At 46.4% G+C, this 26756-nt stretch overlaps 1 protein-coding gene across 7 annotated transcripts in view; it reads left to right on the top strand.

Moving 5' to 3' along the window:
• LOC130360524 (cysteine-rich secretory protein 3-like) overlaps positions 1–24207 on the top strand; it is a 51291-nt gene extending 27084 nt beyond the window's left edge. For all 7 annotated transcript variants that reach the window (XM_056563037.1, XM_056563036.1, XM_056563041.1 and 4 more), the window contains 4 exons: positions 13697–13842; positions 20968–21062; positions 23152–23240; positions 23962–24207. In XM_056563037.1, the coding sequence (XP_056419012.1) occupies positions 13697–13842; positions 20968–21062; positions 23152–23240; positions 23962–24107 (476 nt within the window). In that variant the 3' untranslated portion in view covers positions 24108–24207. The remainder of the gene's footprint in view (positions 1–13696; positions 13843–20967; positions 21063–23151; positions 23241–23961) is intronic.
• Positions 24208–26756: the final 2549 nt, after the last annotated feature.

Raw genomic sequence — 26756 nt, 5'->3', positions numbered from 1 at the left:
CCTAACTATACGCAGAAAAAAATCTGTATTTTTGTAAAACACCAGCCGGTGGATACTATTGTTTGGACTTTGACGGTATGGAGCACCTTGACAGCTTAACAGGTACTAAATGGTACAATACTTGGAGGTACCTATGCGGTATGCACTGATGAGGGCAGTAATATGCCTAACTATACACAGAAAACACTCTGTATTTTTGTAAAACACCAGCCGGTGAATACTATTGTTTGGACTTTGACGGTATGGAGCACCTTGACAGCTTAACAGGTACTAAATGGTACAATACTTGGATGTACCTATGCGGTATACACTGATGAGGGCAGTAATATGCCTAACTATACGCAGAAAAAAATTTATTTTTGTAAAACACCAGCTGGTGGATACTATTGTTTGGACTTTGACGGTTTGGAGCACCTTGACAGATCAACAGGTACTAAATGGTACAATACTTGCATGTACCTATGCGGTATGCACTGATGAGGGCAGTTTTATATGCGTAACTATTTTTTTTTTAAAAAACAGCCGGTGAATAGCATTTTTTGGACTTGCACAGTATGTAGCCAGCCCCTTGACAGATTAACAGGTACAAAATGGTACAAATGCACTACAGTCCACTGAAAAATCATGTATTTCTGAACAGCAGCAGGACCCAACGGTGCAGCACCACAAAAAAAAAAATCCAGGGATTAAACCCTAAATTGCACTCTGTCACACAATTCTGAGGAGCAGAAGTTTTGTGGAGCAAAAAAAATAAACTCAATTTGGCTGAAAAATGAGGAGATAAGATGCTTCAGAAAGTTCAGGCAGCTTGGAGATCTGTATGAGGCAGCTGACAGCTATCTGCCCCTCTCTGCTGCAATGCTCAATAACGTGAATAGGAGGTTTAGCAATCAATGATCCTTCTCAGAGTAACAGCACAGCACTCTGCACTCCTGCCTTTCCCTAATGCTGTTGTGACTAGCAGTTGCAGTGTAACGCTGTGGTATGAGCTATTCACACACACACAGTCCCGTCCTCTCCATCTGAATGCATGGATGAAATGAAGAGAGGCAAGATGGCCGCCGATTATATAGGGGCTGTGACATCACAGGGGTCAGTGAACACTGATAGACTGCATCTCACATGTGATTCAGGGTCAGCCCGCCTACCTTCATTCCCGCCGCTGTTTCCCGCCCTCCCATAATCCCCTGCCCCATGTACTCACATGTGGATCCGCCATCTTAGGTCTCCAACAGCCTGGAACGCTGTAAAATGGAGTTTAATTAAGCGATTTGCGCAATCGAATCGCGGCGATATTCGTATTCGTTGCGAATCAAATTTTTCATGAAATTCGTAACGAATTCGGGTTCGTCAACTTCGATTCGCTCATCTCTAGGCATGACCATTGTGACCAGTGATTGGCTCCATATGCGGGTATGGCATATAATTACTTCTGCTTGCAAACAAAGACCAATATAGACTGCAGGATGGTGGAGCAGCAGAAATTGTAACTGGTCAGCGTTGTCTTTTTGTTAGTTTATTTCATAGACTACTGCCACTTTTTTAATTTTCTTTTACTCCTGGACAACTACTTACTCAGGTGCAAAAAAAAAATGCCTTCAAATCAACTGGTACCAGAAAGTTAAACAGATTTGTAAATTACTTATTTTTTTGTATAACTGTTTATTTAAAGGATTTTGTATTTTAATACAGAAGAAAAATATGAACAATCTTAATCCTTCCAGTACTTATCAGCTGCTGCATGCTCCAGAGGAAGTTGTGTAGTCATTGCTATTCTGATCACAGTGCTCTCTGTTGCCACCTTTGTCCATGTCAGGAACTGTCTACAGTAAAGGCAAATCCCCATAGCAAACTTCTCCTGCTCTGGCCTCCAAGGCTCTGTGCTTGTGTTGGTGGTATATGGCTGTGTCCTGTGACTCCCATCACGCTGCTGACTACAATACCCAGAACCTTTGTTTCAAGGTGGGAGTTGACTTATTTTGAGGGGCAAACAAAAAAAAATCCCTGAGGGACTCCAGGGCAATTTATTGATCAACAGCCTTTAGGGGTAACCCCCCCAAGGGGCAACCCTAAACTAGAAACCCCCCTTATTAAAATGGTGATCTAAATTACCACTCTTTTTAAAAAACAGAACAATCTGCTACCATAGGATGTCAGTAGAAAAGTTAAAATCACAGCCACTGCTGGGAGTTCGTTGATGGCATCCGGAGAAGTCTTGTGGGTGTCCAAAAGCGAGGGTGCCATTACATTAGACTGGTCAGATTACAGAGAAAGAGAGGTGAAAATGACTAATATTGACATATATGAGAGTCATTACTCATCACCTTTAAGGGATTGGAGCACCATTGGCATAATAAGTTACTACATGGGTAGTCACAAGTATTAAAAATAACCACGCAGGTGGACAAAAAGTATTAGTATTCTATGGAATTATTATTAAAGGGGATAAGTTATAATAGCATTTTATATTGTTTTTTAAGGTTAGTTTACACCAATGTTAGTAGTTAACAAGATGTCTCTCTTGACTCCCATTTTTACATATAGACTGATGAGGGAATAAATGCAAGATTATGAATATTACGATTTGACCGCTATATGTGGAGGGTTATATTTGGTGTAAAGGTGGGACTGAGTGTGTCCGCCCATTTATTTACATATTTATTCATAAAACAGTAAGTGTATACAATTGCCAGCATTGACTTTTTAGAGGGTCTGAGAGCCCTGAGATAAATCCAAATTATAATACAATAGATATATATTTTGGTACATGCATCTAGACAATTCCTGGCTTTATAGATGATTAAGTAGAAAAACGATATCACAGGAGATATATAGGTAAATGTATCTGTATAATTCTTGTCCCTATAGATCAAGTCAGTATTTAATTAATATCTGAGAAGCATATGAAGTATGGACAATCAATAAGTGATGAGATGCTGACGTATATACAGGTTGTACGATTCCCAATGGTAAATACATTTATACCGTCCAAACAATACTAACTAGAAAGTGGCAGCATAGAAGAATTCAGCGCACAGCGCAGGCGCAAGGTGTTTACGGCAGGTAAGATCAGGTACTCACAGGAATGTCCCAGTCCATAAGGGTGCATGCCCGTAAAGTTCAGGACGGGGATGAGGAAATGGATCGGAGTACACGGACCGCACAAGCGCATTAACAAAGTAGCTCTGAAGGTTGAAGTTCTGGCACATGCGCAAAATGGGCTGATACACTGGATAATAGGAAGCCATGTGACATGATGTGTCAGCGATGAGCAGAGATATGATTGGCGCACAGTGATGCGCTAAGAGATTATGTCAGCCAAAATGTCACAAACCGAACTTAAATAAACCAGGAAATCCAGTCTCAGAGCCATTAGCCTCGCTTCCTTGATAGTATCAGTGGTATCTGACAAAACGTCATAAAAGGGTGGCTATTTTTAACTTTTAACAAGCAACCGTGATTTACTGCCAGCATACAACGGTTCACAGTATGAGGAGTGCATTGTCTCCCATGAGAGATATGATCGCTGCAATTTGAGTAACGTAATAATACTGAGCAGTGGCTGTGATTATGGTTGATATCCTATGGTTGTAGATTGTTTTTATTTCCAGGGCCGGCTCTGCCTATGGGCAAAATAGGCAGCTGTCTAGAGGGCACTCTTGATGGGGGTGCCGCTCTGCTCGCAACAATAAAGTTAGCCAGCATCCGAAGCACCCTCCCATCCAGCTAAACCCTGCCACCCCAGCAGTAAAGTGATTTCATGAGAAGGATGTTTGTTACAGTGTGTCACCCCAGTAGCAAGGAGATTACATAAGGAGGAGGTTTGTTACAGTGTGTCACCCCAGTAGTAATGTGGGGCTTGTCAAAATGTAGAGCCAATTGGCGGGGTCAAGGGGCAGCAAAATTAGCTTTCACTCATGGTGGCAAAATCCTTGAACAAGGCCTGCTTATTTCTCTTCCACACATCGATCGCCCCACCCATTACAGCACAGTAACGCTCCAGGGACATAGCTAGAAACCACAGGGCCTCAATGCGAAAAATTGTCCAGCCAACTGCTGTCCCGACATGCTGGGAGTTGTAGTTTTGCAACATCTGGAGGTCCGCAGGTTGAAGACCACTCTTCCCCTTTCCTTACTTGTCTGCGCTTCGGCTGTCTTGCGGGCTGTGGGGTCAGTGAAGCAGATGAGTTACGTCCTCTCCCGGCTTCTCTGTGCAGCATCAGGGATGTCAATTTTCGGCGGCGACTACAGGAAATGAAAAGTGACATCAGTGATGCCACACAGAGAAGCCGGCAGAGGACGTAACTCATCTGCGTCACTGACCCCGCAAGACCCTCCACCTGACCTGACCTGCCAAAGCGCAACCAGGTAAGGTAAATAAACAAAACTATAAAAAGCAGGGAAAGGGTGAATGATGAGGGAGGGGGGAGGTTCTCCCGCACTATACACAGGTACTGGTGGATAGTGCGGGAGACGCTGATTAAAAGGTAGGGCAGATCCGGACACGGTAAGGCTCATTTTAATCAGCGTCTCCCGCACTATCCACCACACCAGTACCTGTGGATAGTGCGGGAGAAAACAAGTGACAGAGCGGGGAGGAGATGCCGCTGGTCACTGATTTAAAGTGGCCGCAGCCGTGCTGTTAATACTTAACAAGCAGACGCTGCTGCAGCCGCTTTAAATCAGTGACCAGAAGATTTATCGTCGTATAGCACGCAGGCAGACTTTTTGCCTTAAATTTAAGTTTTAAAAGTGCGTGTTATATGCCGATAAATACGGTATGTAAGAAACACTTTAAAGTAGATAGATTTCAATGACCAATAAAACTGGTATACAAGGAGTAAATATATACCACCACACAATAACTGAATAATACCGCCATACTGTACTGAATAAAACCACTATACACAGACCAGTATACTATAAAGAATCTTTATACAATATAAGGGATTATATACAGGACCATATGGCGGTAGATATCATCTGTACACAGGATGTGTACACCATATAAGCCAATTACAGTTAAATTTTGGGACTCACAATTACGTCTTTTCTGATCAGCGGCGTCCTCTTTCCTTTTCTTCTCCGTCCGGATAAGACCGCCATGTGGATCTCTTAACATCTGCAGGAAAAACATGTCAGACTCTGCATTTTTTAGTGCCCTCCCCTCCTATACACAATCTGCCCATCTATAGGCCCACAAACTGTAATAATGCCCTCCTTGGTGTCCTGCACAGTAAAAGGGCAGGTAGGTAGGTAGCCAGGTAACCCCCTCTTTCTCATAGGTATGTGCAGAGTTACAACCCCCCTCTTTTCCATAGGTATATGCAGAGTTACACCCCCCCTCTCTTTCCCATAGATATATGCAGAGCTACGTTACACCCCCCTCTTTCCCATAGGTATATGCAGAGTTACACCCCCCTCCTCCCCATAGGTATATGCAGAGCTACACACCCCTCTTCCCCACAGGTATATGCAGAGCTACACCCCCCTTTCCCCATAGGTATATGCAGAGCTACACCCCCCCTTTTCCCCATAGGTATATGCAGAGCTACACCCCCCTCTCCCTCTCTTTCCCATAGGTATATACAGAGCACCCCCTCTCCCTCCCTTTCCCATAGGTATATACAGAGCAACCTCCCTTTCCCATAGGTATATACAGAGCACCCCCCTCTCCCTCCCTTTCCCATAAGTATATACAGAGCATCCCCCTCTCCCATAGGCATATACAGAGCACCCCCCCCTCTCCCTCCCTTTCCCATAGGTATATACAGAGCACCCCTCCTCTCCCATAGGTATATACAGAGCACCCCCCCTCTCCCTCCCTTTCCCATAGGTATATACAGAGCAACCCCCACTCCCTCTCTTTCCCATAGGTATATACAGAGCACCCCCCTCTCCCTCCCTTTCCCATAGGTATATACAGAGCATCCCCCCCTCTCCCTCCCTTTCCCATAGGTATATAAAGAGCAACCCCCCTCTCCCTCCCTTTCCCATAGGTATATACAGAGCACCCCCCTCTTTCCCTCCCTTTCCCATAGGTATATGCAGAGCACCCCCCTCTCCCTCCCTTTCCCATAGGTATATACAGAGCACCCCCCTTCTCTCCCTCCCTTTCCCATAGGTATATACAGAGCACCCCCCTCTCTCCCTCCCTTTCTCATAGGTATATACAGAGCACCCCCCTCTCCCTCCCTTTCCCATAGGTATATACAGAGCACCCCCCCTCTCCCATAGGTATATACAGAGTACCCCCTCTCCCTCCCTTTCCCATAGGTATATACAGAGCAACCCCCACTCCCTCTCTTTCCCATAGGTATATACAGAGCACCCCCCTCTCCCTCCCTTTCCCATAGGTATATACAGAGCATCCCCCTCTCCCCCCCTCTCCCATAGGTATATACAGAGCACCCCCCTCTCCCTCCCTTTCCCATAGGTATATACAGAGCACCCCCCTCTCCCATAGGCATATACAGAGCACCCCCCCCCTTTCCCTCCCTTTCCCATAGGTATATACAGAGCACCCCCCTCTCCCATAGGTATATACAGAGCACCCCCCTCTCCCTTCCTTTCCCATAGGTATATACAGAGCAACCCCCACTCCCTCTCTTTCCCATAGGTATATACAGAGCACCCCCTCTCCCATAGGTATATACAGAGCACCCCCCTCTCCCTCCCTCTCCCATAGGTATATACAGAGCACCCCCCCTCTCCCTCCCTTTCCCATAGGTATATACAGAGCAACCCCCACTCCCTCTCTTTCCCATAGGTATATACAGAGCACCCCCCTCTCTCCCTCCCTTTCTCATAGGTATATACAGAGCACCCCCCTCTCCCTCCCTTTCCCATAGGTATATACAGAGCACCCCCCCTCTCCCATAGGTATATACAGAGTACCCCCTCTCCCTCCCTTTCCCATAGGTATATACAGAGCAACCCCCACTCCCTCTCTTTCCCATAGGTATATACAGAGCACCCCCCTCTCCCTCCCTTTCCCATAGGTATATACAGAGCATCCCCCTCTCCCCCCCTCTCCCATAGGTATATACAGAGCACCCCCCTCTCCCTCCCTTTCCCATAGGTATATACAGAGCACCCCCCTCTCCCATAGGCATATACAGAGCACCCCCCCTTTCCCTCCCTTTCCCATAGGTATATACAGAGCACCCCCCTCTCCCATAGGTATATACAGAGAACCCCCCTCTCCCTTCCTTTCCCATAGGTATATACAGAGCAACCCCCACTCCCTCTCTTTCCCATAGGTATATACAGAGCACCCCCCTCTCCCATAGGTATATACAGAGCACCCCCCTCTCCCTCCCTCTCCCATAGGTATATACAGAGCACCCCCCTCTCCCTCCCTTTCCCATAGGTATATACAGAGCAACCCCCACTCCCTCTCTTTCCCATAGGTATATACAGAGCACCCCCCTCTCCCATAGGTATATACAGAGCACCCCCCTCTCCCTCCCTCCCCCATAGGTATATACAGAGCACCCCCCCTCTCCCTCCCTTTCCCATAGGTATATACAGAGCAACCCCCACTCCCTCTCTTTCCCATAGGTATATACAGAGCACCCCCCTCTCCCTCCCTTTCCCATAGGTATATACAGAGCATCCCCCCTCTCCCTCCCTTTCCCATAGGTATATAAAGAGCAACCCCCCTCTCCCTCCCTTTCCCATAGGTATATACAGAGCACCCCCCTCTTTCCCTCCCTTTCCCATAGGTATATGCAGAGCACCCCCCTCTCCCTCCCTTTCCCATAGGTATGTACAGAGCACCCCCCTTCTCTCCCTCCCTTTCCCATAGGTATATACAGAGCACCCCCCTCTTTCCCTCCCTTTCCCATAGGTATATGCAGAGCACCCCCCTCTCCCTCCCTTTCCCATAGGTATATACAGAGCACCCCCCCTTCTCTCCCTCCCTTTCCCATAGGTATATACAGAGCACCCCCCTCTCTCCCTCCCTTTCTCATAGGTATATACAGAGCACCCCCCTCTCCCTCCCTTTCCCATAGGTATATACAGAGCACCCCCCCTCTCCCATAGGTATATACAGAGTACCCCCTCTCCCTCCCTTTCCCATAGGTATATACAGAGCAACCCCCACTCCCTCTCTTTCCCATAGGTATATACAGAGCACCCCCCTCTCCCTCCCTTTCCCATAGGTATATACAGAGCATCCCCCTCTCCCCCCCTCTCCCATAGGTATATACAGAGCACCCCCCTCTCCCTCCCTTTCCCATAGGTATATACAGAGCACCCCCCTCTCCCATAGGCATATACAGAGCACCCCCCCCCCTTTCCCTCCCTTTCCCATAGGTATATACAGAGCACCCCCCTCTCCCATAGGTATATACAGAGCACCCCCCTCTCCCTTCCTTTCCCATAGGTATATACAGAGCAACCCCCACTCCCTCTCTTTCCCATAGGTATATACAGAGCACCCCCTCTACCATAGGTATATACAGAGCACCCCCCTCTCCCTCCCTCTCCCATAGGTATATACAGAGCACCCCCCCTCTCCCTCCCTTTCCCATAGGTATATACAGAGCAACCCCCACTCCCTCTCTTTCCCATAGGTATATACAGAGCACCCCCCTCTCTCCCTCCCTTTCTCATAGGTATATACAGAGCACCCCCCTCTCCCTCCCTTTCCCATAGGTATATACAGAGCACCCCCCCTCTCCCATAGGTATATACAGAGTACCCCCTCTCCCTCCCTTTCCCATAGGTATATACAGAGCAACCCCCACTCCCTCTCTTTCCCATAGGTATATACAGAGCACCCCCCTCTCCCTCCCTTTCCCATAGGTATATACAGAGCATCCCCCTCTCCCCCCCTCTCCCATAGGTATATACAGAGCACCCCCCTCTCCCTCCCTTTCCCATAGGTATATACAGAGCACCCCCCTCTCCCATAGGCATATACAGAGCACCCCCCCCTTTCCCTCCCTTTCCCATAGGTATATACAGAGCACCCCCCTCTCCCATAGGTATATACAGAGAACCCCCCTCTCCCTTCCTTTCCCATAGGTATATACAGAGCAACCCCCACTCCCTCTCTTTCCCATAGGTATATACAGAGCACCCCCCTCTCCCATAGGTATATACAGAGCACCCCCCTCTCCCTCCCTCTCCCATAGGTATATACAGAGCACCCCCCCTCTCCCTCCCTTTCCCATAGGTATATACAGAGCAACCCCCACTCCCTCTCTTTCCCATAGGTATATACAGAGCACCCCCCTCTCCCATAGGTATATACAGAGCACCCCCCTCTCCCTCCCTCCCCCATAGGTATATACAGAGCACCCCCCCTCTCCCTCCCTTTCCCATAGGTATATACAGAGCAACCCCCACTCCCTCTCTTTCCCATAGGTATATACAGAGCACCCCCCTCTCCCTCCCTTTCCCATAGGTATATACAGAGCATCCCCCCTCTCCCTCCCTTTCCCATAGGTATATAAAGAGCAACCCCCCTCTCCCTCCCTTTCCCATAGGTATATACAGAGCACCCCCCTCTTTCCCTCCCTTTCCCATAGGTATATGCAGAGCACCCCCCTCTCCCTCCCTTTCCCATAGGTATGTACAGAGCACCCCCCTTCTCTCCCTCCCTTTCCCATAGGTATATGCAGAGAACCCCCCCTCTCCCTCCCTTTCCCATAGGTATATACAGAGCACCCCCTCTCCTTCCCTTTCCCATAGGTATATACAGAGCACCCCCCCTCTCCCTCCCTTTCCCATAGGTATATACAGAGCACCCCCCTCTCTCCCTCCCTTTCCCATAGGTATATACAGAGCACCCCCCTCTCCCTCCCTTTCCCATAGGTATATACAGAGCACCCCCTCTCCCATAGGCATATACAGAGCACCCCCCCTCTCCCTCCCTTTCCCATAGGTATATACAGAGCACCCCCATCTCCCATAGGTATATACAGAGCACCCCCTCTCCCTCCCTTTCCCATAGGTATATGCAGAGCACCCCCACTCCCTCTCTTTCCCATAGGTATATACAGAGCACCCCCCCTCTCCCTCCCTTTCCCATAGGTATATACAGAGCATCCCCCCTCTCCCTCCCTTTCCCATAGGTATATACAGAGCACCCCCTCTCCCATAGATATATACAGAGCACCCCCCTCTCAGTCCCTTTCCCATAGGTATATACAGAGCACCCCCCCTCTCCCTCCCTTTCCCATAGGTATATACAGAGCACCCCCCACTCCCTCCCTTTCCCATAGGTATATACAGAGCATCCCCCCTTCTCCCTCCCTTTCCCATAGGTATATACAGAGCACCCCCCTCTCCCATAGGTATATACAGAGCCCCCCCCTCTCCCCCCCTTTCCCATAGGTATATACAGAACACCCCCCTCTCCCATAGGTATATACAGAGCACCCCCCCTCTCCCATAGGTATATACAGAGCACCCCCCTCTCCCTCCCTTTCCCATAGGTATATACAGAGCACCCCCCCTCTCCCTCCCTTTCCCATAAATATATACAGAGCACCCCCCCTCTCCCTCCCTTTCCCATAGGTAAATACAGAGCACCCCCCCTCTCCCTCCCTTTCCCATAGGTATATACAGAGCACCCCCCTCTCTCCCTCCCTTTCCCATAGGTATATACAGAGCACCCCCCTCTCCCTCCCTTTCCCATAGGTATATACAGAGCACCCCCTCTCCCATAGGCATATACAGAGCACCCCCCTCTCCCTCCCTTTCCCATAGGTATATACAGAGCACCCCCCTCTCCCATAGGTATATACAGAGCACCCCCTCTCCCTCCCTTTCCCATAGGTATATGCAGAGCACCCCCACTCCCTCTCTTTCCCATAGGTATATACAGAGCACCCCCCCTCTCCCTCCCTTTCCCATAGGTATATACAGAGCACCCCCCACTCCCTCCCTTTCCCATAGGTATATACAGAGCACCCCCCTCTCCCTCCCTTTCCCATAGGTATATACAGAGCATCCCCCCTTCTCCCTCCCTTTCCCATAGGTATATACAGAGCACCCCCTCTCCCATAGGTATATACAGAGCCCCCCCCTCTCCCCCCCTTTCCCATAGGTATATACAGAACACCCCCCTCTCCCATAGGTATATACAGAGCACCCCCCCTCTCCCATAGGTATATACAGAGCACCCCCCTCTCCCTCCCTTTCCCATAGGTATATACAGAGCACCCCCCCTCTCCCTCCCTTTCCCATAAATATATACAGAGCACCCCCCCTCTCCCTCCCTTTCCCATAGGTATATACAGAGCACCCCCCCTCTCCCTCCCTTTCCCATAGGTATATACAGAGCACCCCCCCTCTCCCTCCCTTTCCCATAGGTATATACAGAGCACCCCCCCCTCTCCCTCCCTTTCCCATAGGTATATACAGAGCACCCCCCCCTCTCCCTCCCTTTCCCATAGGTATATACAGAGCACCCCCCACTCCCTCCCTTTCCCATAGGTATATACAGAGCACCCCCCTCTCCCTCCCTTTCCCATAGGTATATACAGAGCATCCCCCCACTCCCTCCCTTCCCCATAGGTATATACAGAGCACCCCCCCCTTCCCTATAGGTATAGGCAAGGGTAAAAAATAAATAAAAAGGATGCTCATCTGATGTCCCACTCAGCGATCTCCTCAGCAGCAGGGCCTGCGTCTTCTCCCCTCCACAGTACAGGCGCCGGATGAGTGACATCACCGGCGCCTGTACTGCGTGCTGCGTGGGGGCGGATGTCCCGTCTGCTCACACAGAGGGGACGCCTTACAGGAATACATAGGGGATAATAGTATTATAAGTGATAGCCAGCATGGGTTTACTAAGGATAGAAGTTGTCAAACCAATCTAATTTGCTTTTATGAAGAGGTGAGTAGAAGCCTTGACAGAGGAATGGCTGTGGATATAGTGTTTCTGGATTTTGCTAAAGCGTTTGATACTGTCCCTCACAGACGTCTGACAGGTAAGTTAAGGTCTTTGGGTTTGGAAACTTTAGTTTGTAACTGGATTGAACACTGGCTCATGGATCGTACCCAGAGAGTGGTGGTAAATGATTCGTACTCTGATTGGTCCCCGGTTATTAGTGGTGTACCCCAAGGTTCAGTACTGGGCCCGCTGCTGTTTAATTTATTTATCAATGATATAGAGGATGGTATTAACAGCTCTGTTTCTATCTTTGCAGATGACACCAAGCTTTGTAGCACGGTACAGTCTATAGAGGATGTGCATAAGTTACAAGATGACTTGGATAGACTAAGTGTCTGGGCATCCACTTGGCAAATGAGGTTCAATGTGGATAAATGTAAAGTTATGCATCTGGGTACTAATAACCTGCATGCATCGTATGTCTTAGGGGGGATTAAACTGGCAGAGTCACTGGTAGAGAAGGATCTGGGTGTACTTGTAGATCACAGACTACAAAATAGCATGCAATGTCAGGCTGCTGCTTCCAAAGCCGGCAGGATATTGTCATGTATAAAAAGAGGAATGGACTCAAGGCACAGGGACATAATACTCCCCCTTTATAAAGCATTGGTACGGCCTCACCTGGAATATGCTGTTCAGTTTTGGTCGCCTGTTCATAAAAGGGACACTGCGGAGTTGGAAAGGGTGCAGAGACGCGCGACTAAACTAATATGGGGCATGGAACATCTTAGCTATGAGGAGCGATTAAAGGAGTTACAATTGTTTAGTCTTGAGAAGAGACGTTTAAGGGGGGATATGATAAACGTATATAAGTATATAAATGGCCCATACAAAAAATATGGAGAAAAACTGTTCCAGGTTAAACCCCCCCAAAGGACGAGGGGGCACTCCCTCCGTCTGGAGAAGAAAAGGTTTAGTCTAAAGGGGCGGCACGCCTTCTTTACCGTGAGGACTGTGAATTTATGGAACGGTCTACCTCAGGAACTGGTCACAGCAGGAACAATTAACAGCTTTAAAGCAGGGTTAGATACATTCCTGGAACAAAATAACATTAATGCTTATGCAGAATTATAAAACTACATCCCTTTCCCTTATCCCCTTACATCCTTCCCTTCAATCCCCTGGTTGGACTTGATGGACGTATGTCTTTTTTCAACCATACTAACTATGTAACTATGTAACTATGTATGTGCGTGTATCGCGCATACAGGCACCCCCTGGCACCCCCTTGAGAGTGGCACCCACCCCCCCTTTCCCCCCCCCCCCTCCCCCCTTGGTACGCCACTGCTCCTTGTATACTAGTATTATTAGTGATATTGGTCTCAGTATACAGGATTTGATCAGTAACAGGATGGTATAGTGATAATATTACTCCTTGTATACTGTTATTATTGTCAGTATACCAATGTTATTTGGTAGTTGTATGAGTTATTTAGAGGTATACAGTATTATAATGTTTTTTTTAAAGGGGAGAAGCTAATAATATATCCACAACCCTCCCCCCAAAAAAATTCTTGCCTAGGGTGCAAAATAGTCTAGCATCAGCCCTGTTGCTATGGAATAATAAAGTCCACGTACAGCCGCTATGCACAAATAACATGGTTGTACAATATCTATAGCTTGGTTCGCATTCGTACTGTACGTTATTAGTATTCTTCGGCATCCTGACGAGAATAGGATGCCATGGTGTACTGTGGCATACAGCAGTTGGAATCAATCATTTCAAAGGCTCAAACATGGGTCACCTAGTCGTCGTCTAACTACTGTGATTTTTGCTTTTAGCTTTCTCTTGCGGAGAAAACTTATACATGTCCAACAGGCCGTACAACTGGACTAGAGTGATCCAAAGCTGGTATGATGAAAAAAAAGACTTTGAACATGGAGTTGGAGCCAAATCCGAAGATGCCATAGTTGGCCATTATACTCAGGTAGACTATGGGGGACATGTATCATTGCATTTAGACCATTTTTCACTTCTACAAATTTTGCGCAATTGCGCTTTTTTTTGCATAGAGCTGCGTTTTTTTTGGTGGACAGTTTTCTAAAGTTGTCACCAGTTTGGTCTACCGTACACCACCTAATCCAGTGGACTGGTATTTATCAATTGCGCAAAAAAAAGTAGATGTTTTTTTTTGCGCAATTGCGCTTTTTTGCAAGAAAAGTAGTCTAAACCTAAGAGTGCTAGCAAGGACTCGTACAAAATGGCAGACGGTGGAAGATGCAGGTGGGGGATGCAGGAGCCGTCTCTAAGCACTGCAGTACTACAACTACTCCCATCATGGGACAGAATCTGTCCCATAATGGGAGTAGTTGTAGTACCACAGCGCTGAGAGACGCACATCCCCCGTCTGCGGGACTCTATTGTGACTGTTAGGACTACTACTCCCATCATGGACAGACTCTGTCCATGATGGGAGTTGTAGTCTTGAGGCTGAAGGACAGATCGCAGCAGGTCATTCTCCAGAGACCCGCTGCGATCTGCATTTATTAACTTAAAAAGCTGGCGGTACATGCGGCTCCACTGCGCTGCCGCCGTCTCCCGTATGCAGATTTCACAATTCATAATCCCCGCCTCCGAGAGACAGGAGCTCTGATTGGTGGAAAGCTATTCACCACTATACACCAATCAGAGCTCCTGTCTTCTGGCGGGGATTATGAATTGTGACAGGTCTATACAGGGGAGCGAGTGGAGCCGCTTCTACAGTATATAATTGTTATGTGTACTGTTCCCCCCCCCCCAGACTAATACTGACCCCTTCTATAGTGAGCGCTGGGACCGCTGTGTGATTGACAGGTCCCCAGCGCAAGTGTCCGGCCCCACTGACCTTGTTACATGTTATAAATCTTTATGATACACACTGCCCGTCCTCCTCTTCATTCTTTTGATGCCGGAGACGCGCAGCTTCTGTATCATAGTCTATAGACAGAGCGCCCCCTCCCTGCCTCCACACTGCACGGGGCTGGGGCCAGACAACGGCAGGGGGCGCTCTGACTATAGTGAAAGCAGAAGCCGCGCGTCTCCGGTATCAGAAGAATGAAGAGGAGGACGGGCAGTGTGTATCATAAAGATTTATAACATATAAAGGTCAGTGGGGCCGGACACTTGCGCTGGGGACCTGTCAATCACACAGCGGTCCCAGCGCTCACTATAGAAGGGGTCAGTATTAGTCTGGGGGGGGGGGTATAGTACACATAACAATTATATACTGTAGAAGCGGCTCCACTCGCTCCCCTGTATAGACCTGTCACAATTCATAATCCCCGCCAGAAGACAGGAGCTCTGATTGGTGTATAGTGTTGAATAGCTTTCCACCAATCAGAGCTCCCCTCTCCCGGCGGCGCGGATTATGAATCGTGACATCTGTATACAGGAGGCGGCGGGGAGTGCAGTGTTGCCGCCGGCTTTTTAAGTTAATAAATGCAGATCGCAGCGGGTCTCTGAAGAATGACCTGCTGCGATCTGTCCTTCAGCCCAAGGACTACAACTCCCATCATGGACAGAGTCTGTCCATGATGGGAGTAGTAGTCCCGACAGTCACAATACAGTTTCATAGCTGGGGGATGTGTAAGAGCCATCCCTCAGCACTGCAGTACTACAACTACTCCCATCATGGGACACAAAATTTCCCATGATGGGAGTAGTAGTCCAAGGGCAGACTGACGGATCTCAGGGGTCTCACTCTTGAGACCCCTTGCAACTTCTCCGCCCCTGCCCCCTAGTGATGAGATCATTAGGGGGCGGAGCTTCACAGTCCAGGCCTGAAGCCAGGGTGGTAAGTATGGCTCTGTTCTCATTATGCGTTTTGCATAATGGGAACAGAGCCTTTTTGGCAGTGTGTTCCCAAACAGGGAGACTCCAGCTGTTGTTTACCTACAGCCCCCATGATGGGAGTTGTAGTTTAGCAACAATTGGAGGCTCCCTCTTTAGGAACACACTGCATGATGTGCGCTCTCCCCAGGGGAGAGCGCCAAAAATGTACTGACCCATTTTTCGTGTTTTTATTTTCTTGTCATTTCAGAGAAGTGAATGCAGAGGACTACCTGAGATTCGGTGGAGTGTGATGATGACTAGCATTTTTTAATGTCAATAAAAGGGTTAACGAGGTCTGTGGGGGAGTGTTTTTTTAAATAAATTTTTTATTTCATGTGTTGTGTTTTTTATAATTGAAATTTCAGGCTTAGTAGTGGAAGCCGTCTTGTAGACGGAATCTATTACTAAGCTGGGCTTAGCGCTAACCCCCCATTATTACCCCAGTACTCACCGCCACAGGGGTGCCAGGAAGAGCTGGTACCAACAGGCCCGGAGCATCAAAAATAGCACTCCTTGGCCTAGGCGGTAACAGGCTGGGGTTATTTAGGCTGGGGAGGGCCAGTAACAATGGTCCTCGCCTATCCTGGTAATGTCAGGCGGTTGCTGATTGGTTGGTGTCTGACTGACACTGAAAATATGGGGAACCCTACGTGTTGTTGTTTTTTTTGTAATAAAAAAAAATGTGTGGTTCCCCATATTTTCAGTGTCAGTCAGACACCAACCAATCAGCAACAGCCTGACATTACCAGGGTGGGCGAGGACCATTGTTACTGGCTCTCCCCAACCTAAATAACCCCAGCCAGGAGCGCTATTTTTGACACTCCAGGCCTGTTGGTACTGGCTCTTCCCGGCAACCCTGTGGCGGTGGGTAACGGGGTAATAATTGGGGGTTAGCGCTAGCTGTTTTTGTGGCTAACGCTAAGCCTGGCATTGAAAAAAAAATTATAAAAAAAAAAAAAACACTCCCCACACAGCCCTCATTAAACCTTTTATTGACATTAAAAAAAAGCTGGTCATCATCGCAATACACTGAATCTGACGTTGTCCTCCCCATTCACGTATCTGAAATGAGAAAAAAGAAAGGTTAGGACATCATTTGCGATCTCACCTGGGGAGTGCGCCCATACTGCAGTGTGTAACAGGGAGCCTCCAATTGTTCTTGTCTGCCTACTGTATCCTGTATATACAGTCATCTATAGATGGCTGTATATACAGGAGAGCGCACAAAGATTTAACTCAGAGCTGCAGTGTGGGTTAACTCTTTCCTTGCTGGGCTCCTGTATAGTATACATGGATACACTATGCCCCCTGTATACTATACAGCGGGCGGAGGTAAGTAGTGATGCTCTGCACCCTGTATATGTATATGCTATACATCACTCCTCACCTCCTTACACTCAGTGGGGCGGGCGCTCTGCATCCGACCCATGGAGTAGTAACTGCAGTGAAAAAAATGCACACAGGGTACAAAAATGTTTGGTTCCGCACACCAGCAAAAATGCAAGAAAAAACACAAGGGGGGAGATTAATCAAAACCTATGTAGAGGAAGAGCGGTGCAGTTGCCCATAGCAGTTCCTTTCATTTTTGTAAAGAAGCAATCTGATTGGTTGCCATGGGCAACTGCACTACTCTTCCTCTGTACAGTTTTTGATAAATCTCCCCCAAGAAAAATTACCAAAATGCAGGAAAAGCTTGGACCGTTTTTCAGGCGTTTTTGCTGGTGGACAAAAAAAAGCCTCAGAGGAATCCTGAAAAACAATAGAACAAAATCCCAGCGTCCAGGATACACCACTTTTCCTGTGAGGTGTAGAACAGGTCTACAAATAGAACTTTGTGGAGATTTAGACCATTGCACGAAATTTATCATGGGGCTTGCACAAGTTTGATAAATTTGGAGAAATTGCTCCAAATTTAGACCAACCAAAATGATCTACAAAAAACGTCTACCAACAACAACATTGATACATCTCCCCCTATGTGTATAGGGTCAATGGGTGAGATTAATCAAAACCTGTCTGTAGGAAGAGTTGTACAGTTGCCACTAGCAACCAATCAGAGCGCTTCTTTCCGTTTTCACAGGCCATTAAAAAATTTAAGAAGTGATCTGATCGGTTGCTAGGGGCAACTGCCCCACTCTTCCTGCACAGGTTTTGTAAAACATCCCTCTACATCTATACCTGTGAGTAGGGCTGGGCGGTATACCGGTTCATACCGAATACCGAAATTTTTGTGCTGCACGATATGAATTTTAACCCATACCGCAATACCGGTTTGGCCCCTCCCCCTCGGGAATGAATGAATCAGCCCAGCTCTGCGCTGTCCCCACATCGGGGAACTAATCATATGTGACCCACGAGCACTGTTCTGTCCCCCCCCCCCCAATTAATTATTAGCCCAGCCCAGCGCTGTCCCCATCAGGGTACTACTCACATGTCACCCGCATGCTCTGCCCTCCTCGTCCTGTTTGTCCTCGTCCCGTTGGCTGCCCGGGCATGCTGGGAGTTGTAGTTTTGCAACATCTGAAGGTCTGCAGGTTGGAGACCACTGCTCTATATTGTGTGGTATCCCTATGCCCGGGCTGCAAAAAATAAACAAAAAAAACTTTAACTCACCTCCCATTGGTCCGGTACCGGCCTCACTTGTTTCCTGGGGACGGGAACGTCGGACAGCCGTCAGCCTATCACCGGCAGCAGCGATGTTCCGCCTCGGCCAGTGATAGGCTGAGCCCACTGTCATGTAAGAAGCCGGCTTCTTACATGACAGTGGGGTCAGCCTATCACCGGCCGAGGCGGAACATCACTGCTGCCGGTGATAGGCTGACAGCTCTCCGACGTTCCCGTCCTCAGTGTAAGGCCGACGTAGGTGAGTTAAAGTTTATTTTGTGTACCTTTGGCAGCACCGGCATAGGGATATCCCACAGTATAGAGTGTCAGTGCCGGCGGCCGCAACCAACAAGTGGACGAGGAGGGCAGCGCATGCGGGTTACATATGTGAGTATTTTCCCCGATGGGGATGTGGGCTGATAATTAATATGGGGGGGGGGGGGCTAGGAAATACCGTTATATACCGTGGTACCACCAAAAGTTTTAAAAATACCATGATACACACATTTGGCCATACTGCCCAGCCCTACCTGTGAGTGTCCTGCCCAAACACACATGGCTGCATTCACTGTTATGCTTTCAGATATCACTTGTTCACACTTGTGTTATAGTCTATATTTCTGTTTGAATGAAACTGCTTATCAGTAAGTTTTCCTATTACGATTGAGCCTGCAAAAATGGAGTGGCTCTGTATAAAATAGCTTTTTTGTTAAACTCCTTCGATTAAAGCTAAAAAGCTATTAAGTTTTCCATACATTTAAAGGGGTACTCCAGAGGAAATCTGGCTTTAAAAGCTTAAAGGGGTACTCCACTGGAAATCATTTTCTTTTTACTCAACTGTTACCAGAGAGTTAAACATATTTGTATATTACTTCTATGAAAAAAATCTTAATCCTTCCAGTACTTTTTAGCTGCTGTATACTACAGAGGAAGTTCTATTCTTTTTGAGTTTATTTTCTGTCTGACCACAGTGCTCTCTGCTGACACCACTGTCCATTTTAGGAACTGTCCAGAGTAGGAGCAAATCCCCATAGCAAACCATTCCTGCTCTGGAAGGAGGTGTCAGCAGAGAGCATTGTGGTCAGACAGAAAGGAAATTCAAAAAGAAAATAACTTACTCCGTAGTATACAGCAGCTGATACGTACTGGAAGGATTAAGATTTACAAATTTGTTTAATTTTCTGGCACCAGTTCATTTAAAATAAAATGTTTTCCAGTGGAGTACCCCTTTAAACAAATTTGTAAATTACTTCTATTTAAAATCCTAACCCTTCCAGTACTAATCAGCTGCTGTATACTACAGAGGAAGTTTATAAAGGTCTTTTCAGTCTGACCACAGTGCTCTCTGCTGACACCTTTGTCCGTGTCAAGAACTCTCCAGAGTAGGAGCAAATCCCCATAGCAGACTGAAAAAAACTACACAGGAAGGATTAACATTTTTAATAGAAATAATTTACAAATCGGTATAACTTTCTGACACCAGTTAAATTTTTATTTTTTTCCACCAGAGTACCCTTATAAGTTTAAGGGGCCAAACATAGTCTACTAGGGACCATGTTTAGTCCATTTCTGAGTGTATACTGTTATTTATCAGGACCCATAAGTGGAACTGTCTACTAGAGGACACTAATAGATTATGTTTTTGTTTGGTCCTTTGAACTGAACTGTTCCCGCACGGGTTCACCTCTCTATATGTCTGTATACGTTTCTGCCATTGCGCCAACCTAAATACTAAATTAAATGGGCACTGTCATGAAATAAAAAAATTGATATGTTGTAGTACTTAAGTACTACAACATATCTCTGATATATTTTAATAATAAAAAAAGTGATTTTAAAACTGTTTGAAATCACTTTTAAGTTCGGCCACTAGGGGTCGCCCTTCTAGTGGCCAAATGCATTCGGCAGTGACATCACTAGTGAAGTTCGACTCATTGAAGCCTGGCAATGACTCGGAATTCACTCACTAGGTGCTCGCTCCCGCCTGTCAATCAAACAGGCGGGAGCGAGCGCTGAGAACAGAAGAAGCGCGCATTGGCTCCCCTGCTCCCTGGCCTTGCATGCCGGCCCCGCTTCCCAGCATCCCGTCGCTGCTGTCCTGCCCGTCGCTGCACTGTCCTGGTATGTCTGGGGGCTGGGGTGGTTAGGGGGAGGGGTGTTCGAGTAGCGGGATTCAGGGGAGGGGTAGCGGGGTTTGGGTTACTCCGCGGCCATGTATTGTTTTTAACACAGGGTGCCTCTAGTTTTTCCCCACTACAACTCCCAGCATGCCCTGACAGCCAATAGATGTCAGGGCAAGCTGGGAGTTGTAGTGGTGAAACAGGTGGAGGCACCCTGTGTAGATGAACTAAGGGCGGAAGTCCCCCCCGGCAGGCATCAGTGACGTGGTGCCTGCTGGAGAAGTCTGCCTGGTAAGTGAGCATGCTACCAGGCAGACAAAACTGCATTTTTTATATATAGTAAAAAAAAAATTAGACAGGGAGGAGGTTAGGGATAGATGGGAAATAGGCAGGGACAGAGAGGGGAAAGAAAAGGATGGTGGGAGCTACCCTTTAAGGATATCTGAAAAGTGTGAACATAGCCTTACTGTTTACTTTGCTTTCTAACTAACTTATTCTTACTTTTTTATTTCTTACAGCTTGTCTGGTATAAATCCTTTCAATTAGGTTGTGCACTCTCCTATTGCCCAAAGCAGAATTTAGGTTACTTTTATGTTTGCCATTACTGCCCTGCGTAAGTATGTCACCTTTGTATGTATCATAGTCTATCAAAGTCTCTTTTCAAACTCATATATGCAACTATTGTTTAGCTTACAAAGACTGTGTCCCCAAAGGCAGTGAAGTTGGTATCCAACCAATATTATTTCATAGACAGTCATGTAAATCTGTGGGGTTTGTATGACTAAGAATGATTCTTTTTTAGGTTATCTGTATCTGTTTAATCAGGGATGGGGAAAATCCAGTCCACGGGCGATATGCAGCCGGGGCTGAGTCGGACACAAGCAATCATGTCAGGGGCACAGCTGGTTGTAGCATGCAGTGTGCGAATAACTGTGCCTCACCATGTGCGTCTCCTCCTACTGTGTCTCCTTACTGTGCCTCCTCACTGATAGTGTTGCTCGCGAATATTCGCAATGCAAATTTTATTCGCGAATATCACATATTCGCAAATTCGTGAATATTCGCGAATATAGCGCTATATATTCGAAATTACGAATATTCATTATTTTTTTTTCCACAGTACACATCACAGTGATCATCCCTCTCTGCTTCCAGCTTGTGTGGTGTAAAGAAGGCTCTAATGCTACTGTGTGAGACTGGCGTACGAATATTCGCATGTGCGAAAATTTGCATATGCAAATTTTCGCTTATGCAGATTTTTGCATATGCTAATTTTCGCATATGTGAATTTTCGCATATGCGAAGTGAATTTTCGCATATACTAAAATAAAACCCAAATATTATGAATATGCGAATTTAGCGAATATATCGCGAATATTCGTCCATATATTCACGAAATATCGCAAATTTGAATATGGCCTATGCCGCTCAACACTACTCACTGAGTCTCCTTACTGTGCCTCCTCACTGGGTCTCCCTATTGTGTCTCCTCACTGAGTCTCCTTACTGTGCCTCCTCACTGGGTCTCCCTACTGTGCCTCCTCACTGAGTCTCCTTACTGTGCCTCCTCACTGAGTCTCCTTACTGTGCCTCCTCACTGAGTCTCCTTACTGTGCTTCCTCACTGGGTCTCCCTACTGTGCCTCCTCACTGAGTCTCCTTACTGTGCCTCCTCACTGAGTCTCCCTACTGAGTCTCCTCACTGGGTCTCCTTACTGTGCCTCCTCACTGAGTCTCCTTACTGTGCCTCCTCACTGAGTCTCCTTACTGTGCTTCCTCACTGGGTCTCCCTACTGTGCCTCCTCACTGAGTCTCCTTACTGTGCCTCCTCACTGAGTCTCCTTACTGTGCTTCCTCACTGGGTCTCCCTACTGTGCCTCCTCACTGGGTCTCCTTACTGTGCCTCCTCACTGAGTCTCCCTACTGAGTCTTGTAACTGTACCTCCTCACTGAGTCTCCTCACTAAGTTTCCCCACTGAGTCTCCAAACTAAGTCTCCCCAATGTGCCTCCCCACTGTGCCTCCCCAAGGAGTCTCCCCACTGTGACTCCCCACTGAGACTCCCCGATGAGTCTCCCCACTGAACCTCTCCACTGTGTCTCCCAACTGAGCCTTTCCACTGAGTCTCCCCACTGTGCCTCCCCACTCAGTCTCCAAACTGTGCCCCCCCACTGTGTCTCCCCATTGACTCACCCGACTCTTCCTCCCCATTGGGTCTCCTCACACTTTCTCCCCATTGGGTCTCCCCACTGTTCCTCCCCACTGTGTTTCCCAATTGTGTCTCCCTAATAAATCTCACCAATGTGCCTACCTACTGTGTGTCCCCACTGAGTCTCCCAATGGAGCCTCAAAATGGAGCCTCTCCACTAATTCTCCCCACTAACTCTCCCCCCCAAGCCTCCCCACTGAGTCTACAAACTGTGCCTCTCTACTATGCCTTCCAACGGAGTCTCCCCATTTGTGCCTTCCCACACACCCTCCCTACTTACTCTCCCCATTGATCCTTCTCACTGTGCTCTCCCATTGGATCTCCCCACTGAGTCTCCCTACTGTGCCTTCCCACTGAGTCTTTTAAATCTATTGTATTTCAATGGGGATCTTTTTTTCGGGGCAGAATCTGCTTCAATAATGGACACTGTATAGAGATCTGCATTATAAAATAATGGATCCTATAATTCTACTGTTTGTCCTTCTTTCATGACAGGGGGAACATGAAAAATTCTCTTCATGCTCCATACGAAGCTGGAGATACATGTGGCAAATGTAAACATGCCTGTAACAATGGTCTGTGCGGTAAGTGGTGACAAATATCAGCAGAATATTACACTGGCCCTGGGTCCGTCTCTTTCTCTCTCTATCTCTCTCTCTCTTTCTATTGCTTTCTCTCTCACTTTCTCTGTCTGTCTGTCTCTCTTGCTTTCTCTCTCTCTCTCTCTCTCTCTCTCTCGCTGGCTTTCTCTCTATCTTTCTCTGTCTCTCTCACAATCTCTCTCTTTCTATTGCTTTCTCTCTCACTTTCTCTGTCTCTCTTGCTTTCTCTCTCTCTCTCTCTCTCTCTCGCTTGCTCTCTCTCTATCTTTCTCTGTCTCTCTCACAATCTCTCTCTCTCTCTCTCGCTTGCTCTCTCTCTATCTTTCTCTGTCTCTCTCACAATCTCTCTCTCTTTCTATTGCTTTCTCTCTCACTTTCTCTGTCTGTCTCTCTCTCTTGCTTTCTCTCTCTCTCTCGCTTGCTCTCTCTATCTTTCTCTGTCTCTCTCACAATCTCTCTCTCTTTCTATTGCTTTCTCTCTCACTTTTTCTGTCTGTCTCTCTCTCTTGCTTTCTCTCTCTCTCTCTCTCTCTCTCTCTCGCTTGCTCTCTCTCTATCTTTCTCTGTCTCTCTCACAATCTCTCTGTCTCTCTCTCTCTCTCTCTCTCTCTTTCTGTATCAGGTAAATGTAGAATTGATATTGTGCACTGCAGGTTTCACTATAAATATCATATAATACATGGCAGCATCTGTGTCATTTCAGAGAATCCCTGCATGTACGATGATGATGTGGAAGGCTGTGCAGAGTACATGGAGTTCTGTGAATCTGAGGAGGAAGATATGGATGAAGAATTCAAGATTAAGAATATCTGTCAGGAGACGTGCAACTGTGACGACGAGATCATTTAATCCCCCTAAAGTCAGGCAGATCAACTCATGTATCATATATAATAGATATTAGCAGACCATACTTTACTATATTAGCATACAGATAGAACTGGAAATAAAGACAAAAAATAAAAAACTTTTATTGATTGATTTATTAGATTATTATTATTTACCAATTAAGGACAGAGCCCACTGTACTCAAACTAAACTCTTAGTATATTGTTTCTTATGTTATTATAAGACACTTTGCTATTTACTTGCTGTTAAAATTCTCAACCTTTATATGTTTTTAATGTGATCAAAAAAATGGCCACCAGGTGGCTCTGTTCTGTTCCCTGCCACAAGTCAAACACTTAGTTTGATCTCCTCCTGGCCTGACAGGAGACCAAACTCAGGAAGTGTGTGAGGGGCATGGCAAGGCACAGCTCTTGCAGGCTTCAGTGACATCATGCCTGCTGGGGAACGCCCACTTTCTCCCGACAGGGGGTTCAAACAATGTGAGGAGGGGGAAAGGTATGATACACAGCTGTTTAAATATCAGAAATATTTTTAAGGTCAGGAGGGGTGTTAGGAGTAGTTAGGGATTATAATCTGAGTTAGTTTAGAAAATATGGTTTGATGGCAGGTACTCTTTAACCCCTTAAGGACCCAGCCCGTTTTCACCTTAAGGACCTGAGCATTTTTTGCACATCTGACCACTGTCACTTTAAGCATTAATAACTCTGAGATGCTTTTACTTTTCATTCCGATTCCAAGATTTTTTTTTGTGACATATTCTACTTTATGTTAGTGGTAAATTGTTCTTGATACTTGCATAATTTCTTGGTGAAAAATTCAAAAATGTTATGAAAATTTGAAAATGTTGCAGGTTTTTTTTTTTTTTTTTACTTTGAAGCTCTCTGCTTATAAGGAAAATGGATACCCCCAAATAAATGATTTATTGATTCACATATACAATATGTCTGCTTTATGTTGGCATCATAAAGTTGACATGTTTTTTTACTTTTGGAAGACATCAGAGGGCTTCAAAGTTCAGCAGCAATTTTCCAATTTTTCTCAAAATGTTCTAAATCAGAATTTTTCAGGGATCAGTTCATTCGGAAAGTGTGTTAACCCTTTAGGTGTTTCACAGGAAAATCAGCAAAGTAAAGGAGAAAATTCTAAATCTTCATTTTTTTTTACACTCGCATGTTCTTGTAGACCCAGTTTTTGAATTTTTACAAGGGGTAAAAAGGAGAGAAATCCCCCTAAAATGTTTAACCAAATTTTTCTCAAATAAGGAAATACCTCATATGTGCATGTAAAGTGCTCTGTGGGTGCACTAGAGGGCTCAAAAGGGAAGGAGCGACAGTGGGATTTTGGAGAGTGAGTTTTTCTGAAATGTTTTTATTTATTTTTTTTGGGGGGTTGGGCATGTCACACTTAAGAAGCCCCTATAGTGACAGAACAGCAAAAAAATCCCCACATGGCATAATATTTTTTGAAACTACACCCCTCAAGGAACGTACCAAGGGGTATATTGAGCCTTAACACCTCACAGGTGGTTGATGACTTTTCATTAAAGTTGGATTTGTGAATTATTATTTTTTTCACTAAAATGCTGGTTTTCTCCCACATTTTAAATTTTTACAAGGGTTAATGGGAGAAAATGCCCCCCAAAATTTGTAACCCCATTTCTTCTGAGTATGGAAATATCCCATGTGTGGACGTCAAGTGCTCTGCGGGCAAACTACAATGCTCAGAAGAGAAGGAGCCACATTTGGCTTTTGGAATGCAAATTTTGCTGAAATGGTTTTCGGGGGGCATATCCCATTTAGGAATCCCCTATGGTGCCAGGACAGCAAAAAAAAAAAAAAAAACACATGGCATACCATTCTGAAAACTACACCCCTCAAGGAACGTAACAATGGGTACAATGAGCTTTTACAGCGACAAGTGTTTGACAAATTTCTGCTAAAGTGACCCCATTTTGGAAACATGTAACCCCATTGTGACCCTATTTTGGAAACTACAACCCTCACCGAATTTAATAAGGGGTGCAGTGAGCATTTACACCCCACTGGTGTCTGACAGATCTTTGTAACAGTGGGCTGTGCAAATGAAAATCTGTCAGACACCAGTGGGGCGTAAATGATCACTGCACCCCTTATTACATTCTGTGAGGGGTGTAGTTTCCAAAATGGGGTCACATGTTTTGGGGGGCACTGTTCTGGCACCACGGGGGGCTTTGTAAATGCACATGACTTCCATTCCAAACAAATTTTCTCTCCAAAAGCCCAATGGCGCTTCTTCTCTCCTGAGCATTGTAGTTCACACGCAGAGCACTTTACATCCACATATGGGGTATTTCCATACTCAGAAGAAACGTGGGTAAAAATTTTGGGGGCTTTTTTCCTATTGTGAAAATGAAACATTTTTCATTTTCACATCCAACATTAACAAAAATTCTTCAAACACCTGTAGGGTGTTAAGGCTCACTATACCCCTTGTTATTATTTTTTTTTATAATAAAATACTGGAGTAGACCCCAACTTTACCTTTTCTTAAGGGGTAAAAGGAGAAAAATTCCACCAAAATGTGCTAGGCAATTTCTCCCGAGTGCGTAGATACCCCATATGTGGCCCTAAACTGTTGCCTTGAAATACGACAGGGCTCCGAAGTGAGAGAGCG

The sequence above is a fragment of the Hyla sarda genome, chromosome 3, assembly GCF_029499605.1.
Source record: "Hyla sarda isolate aHylSar1 chromosome 3, aHylSar1.hap1, whole genome shotgun sequence".
Lineage (NCBI taxonomy): Eukaryota > Metazoa > Chordata > Amphibia > Anura > Hylidae > Hyla > Hyla sarda.
This window is presented reverse-complemented; position numbering and strand designations above follow the sequence as displayed.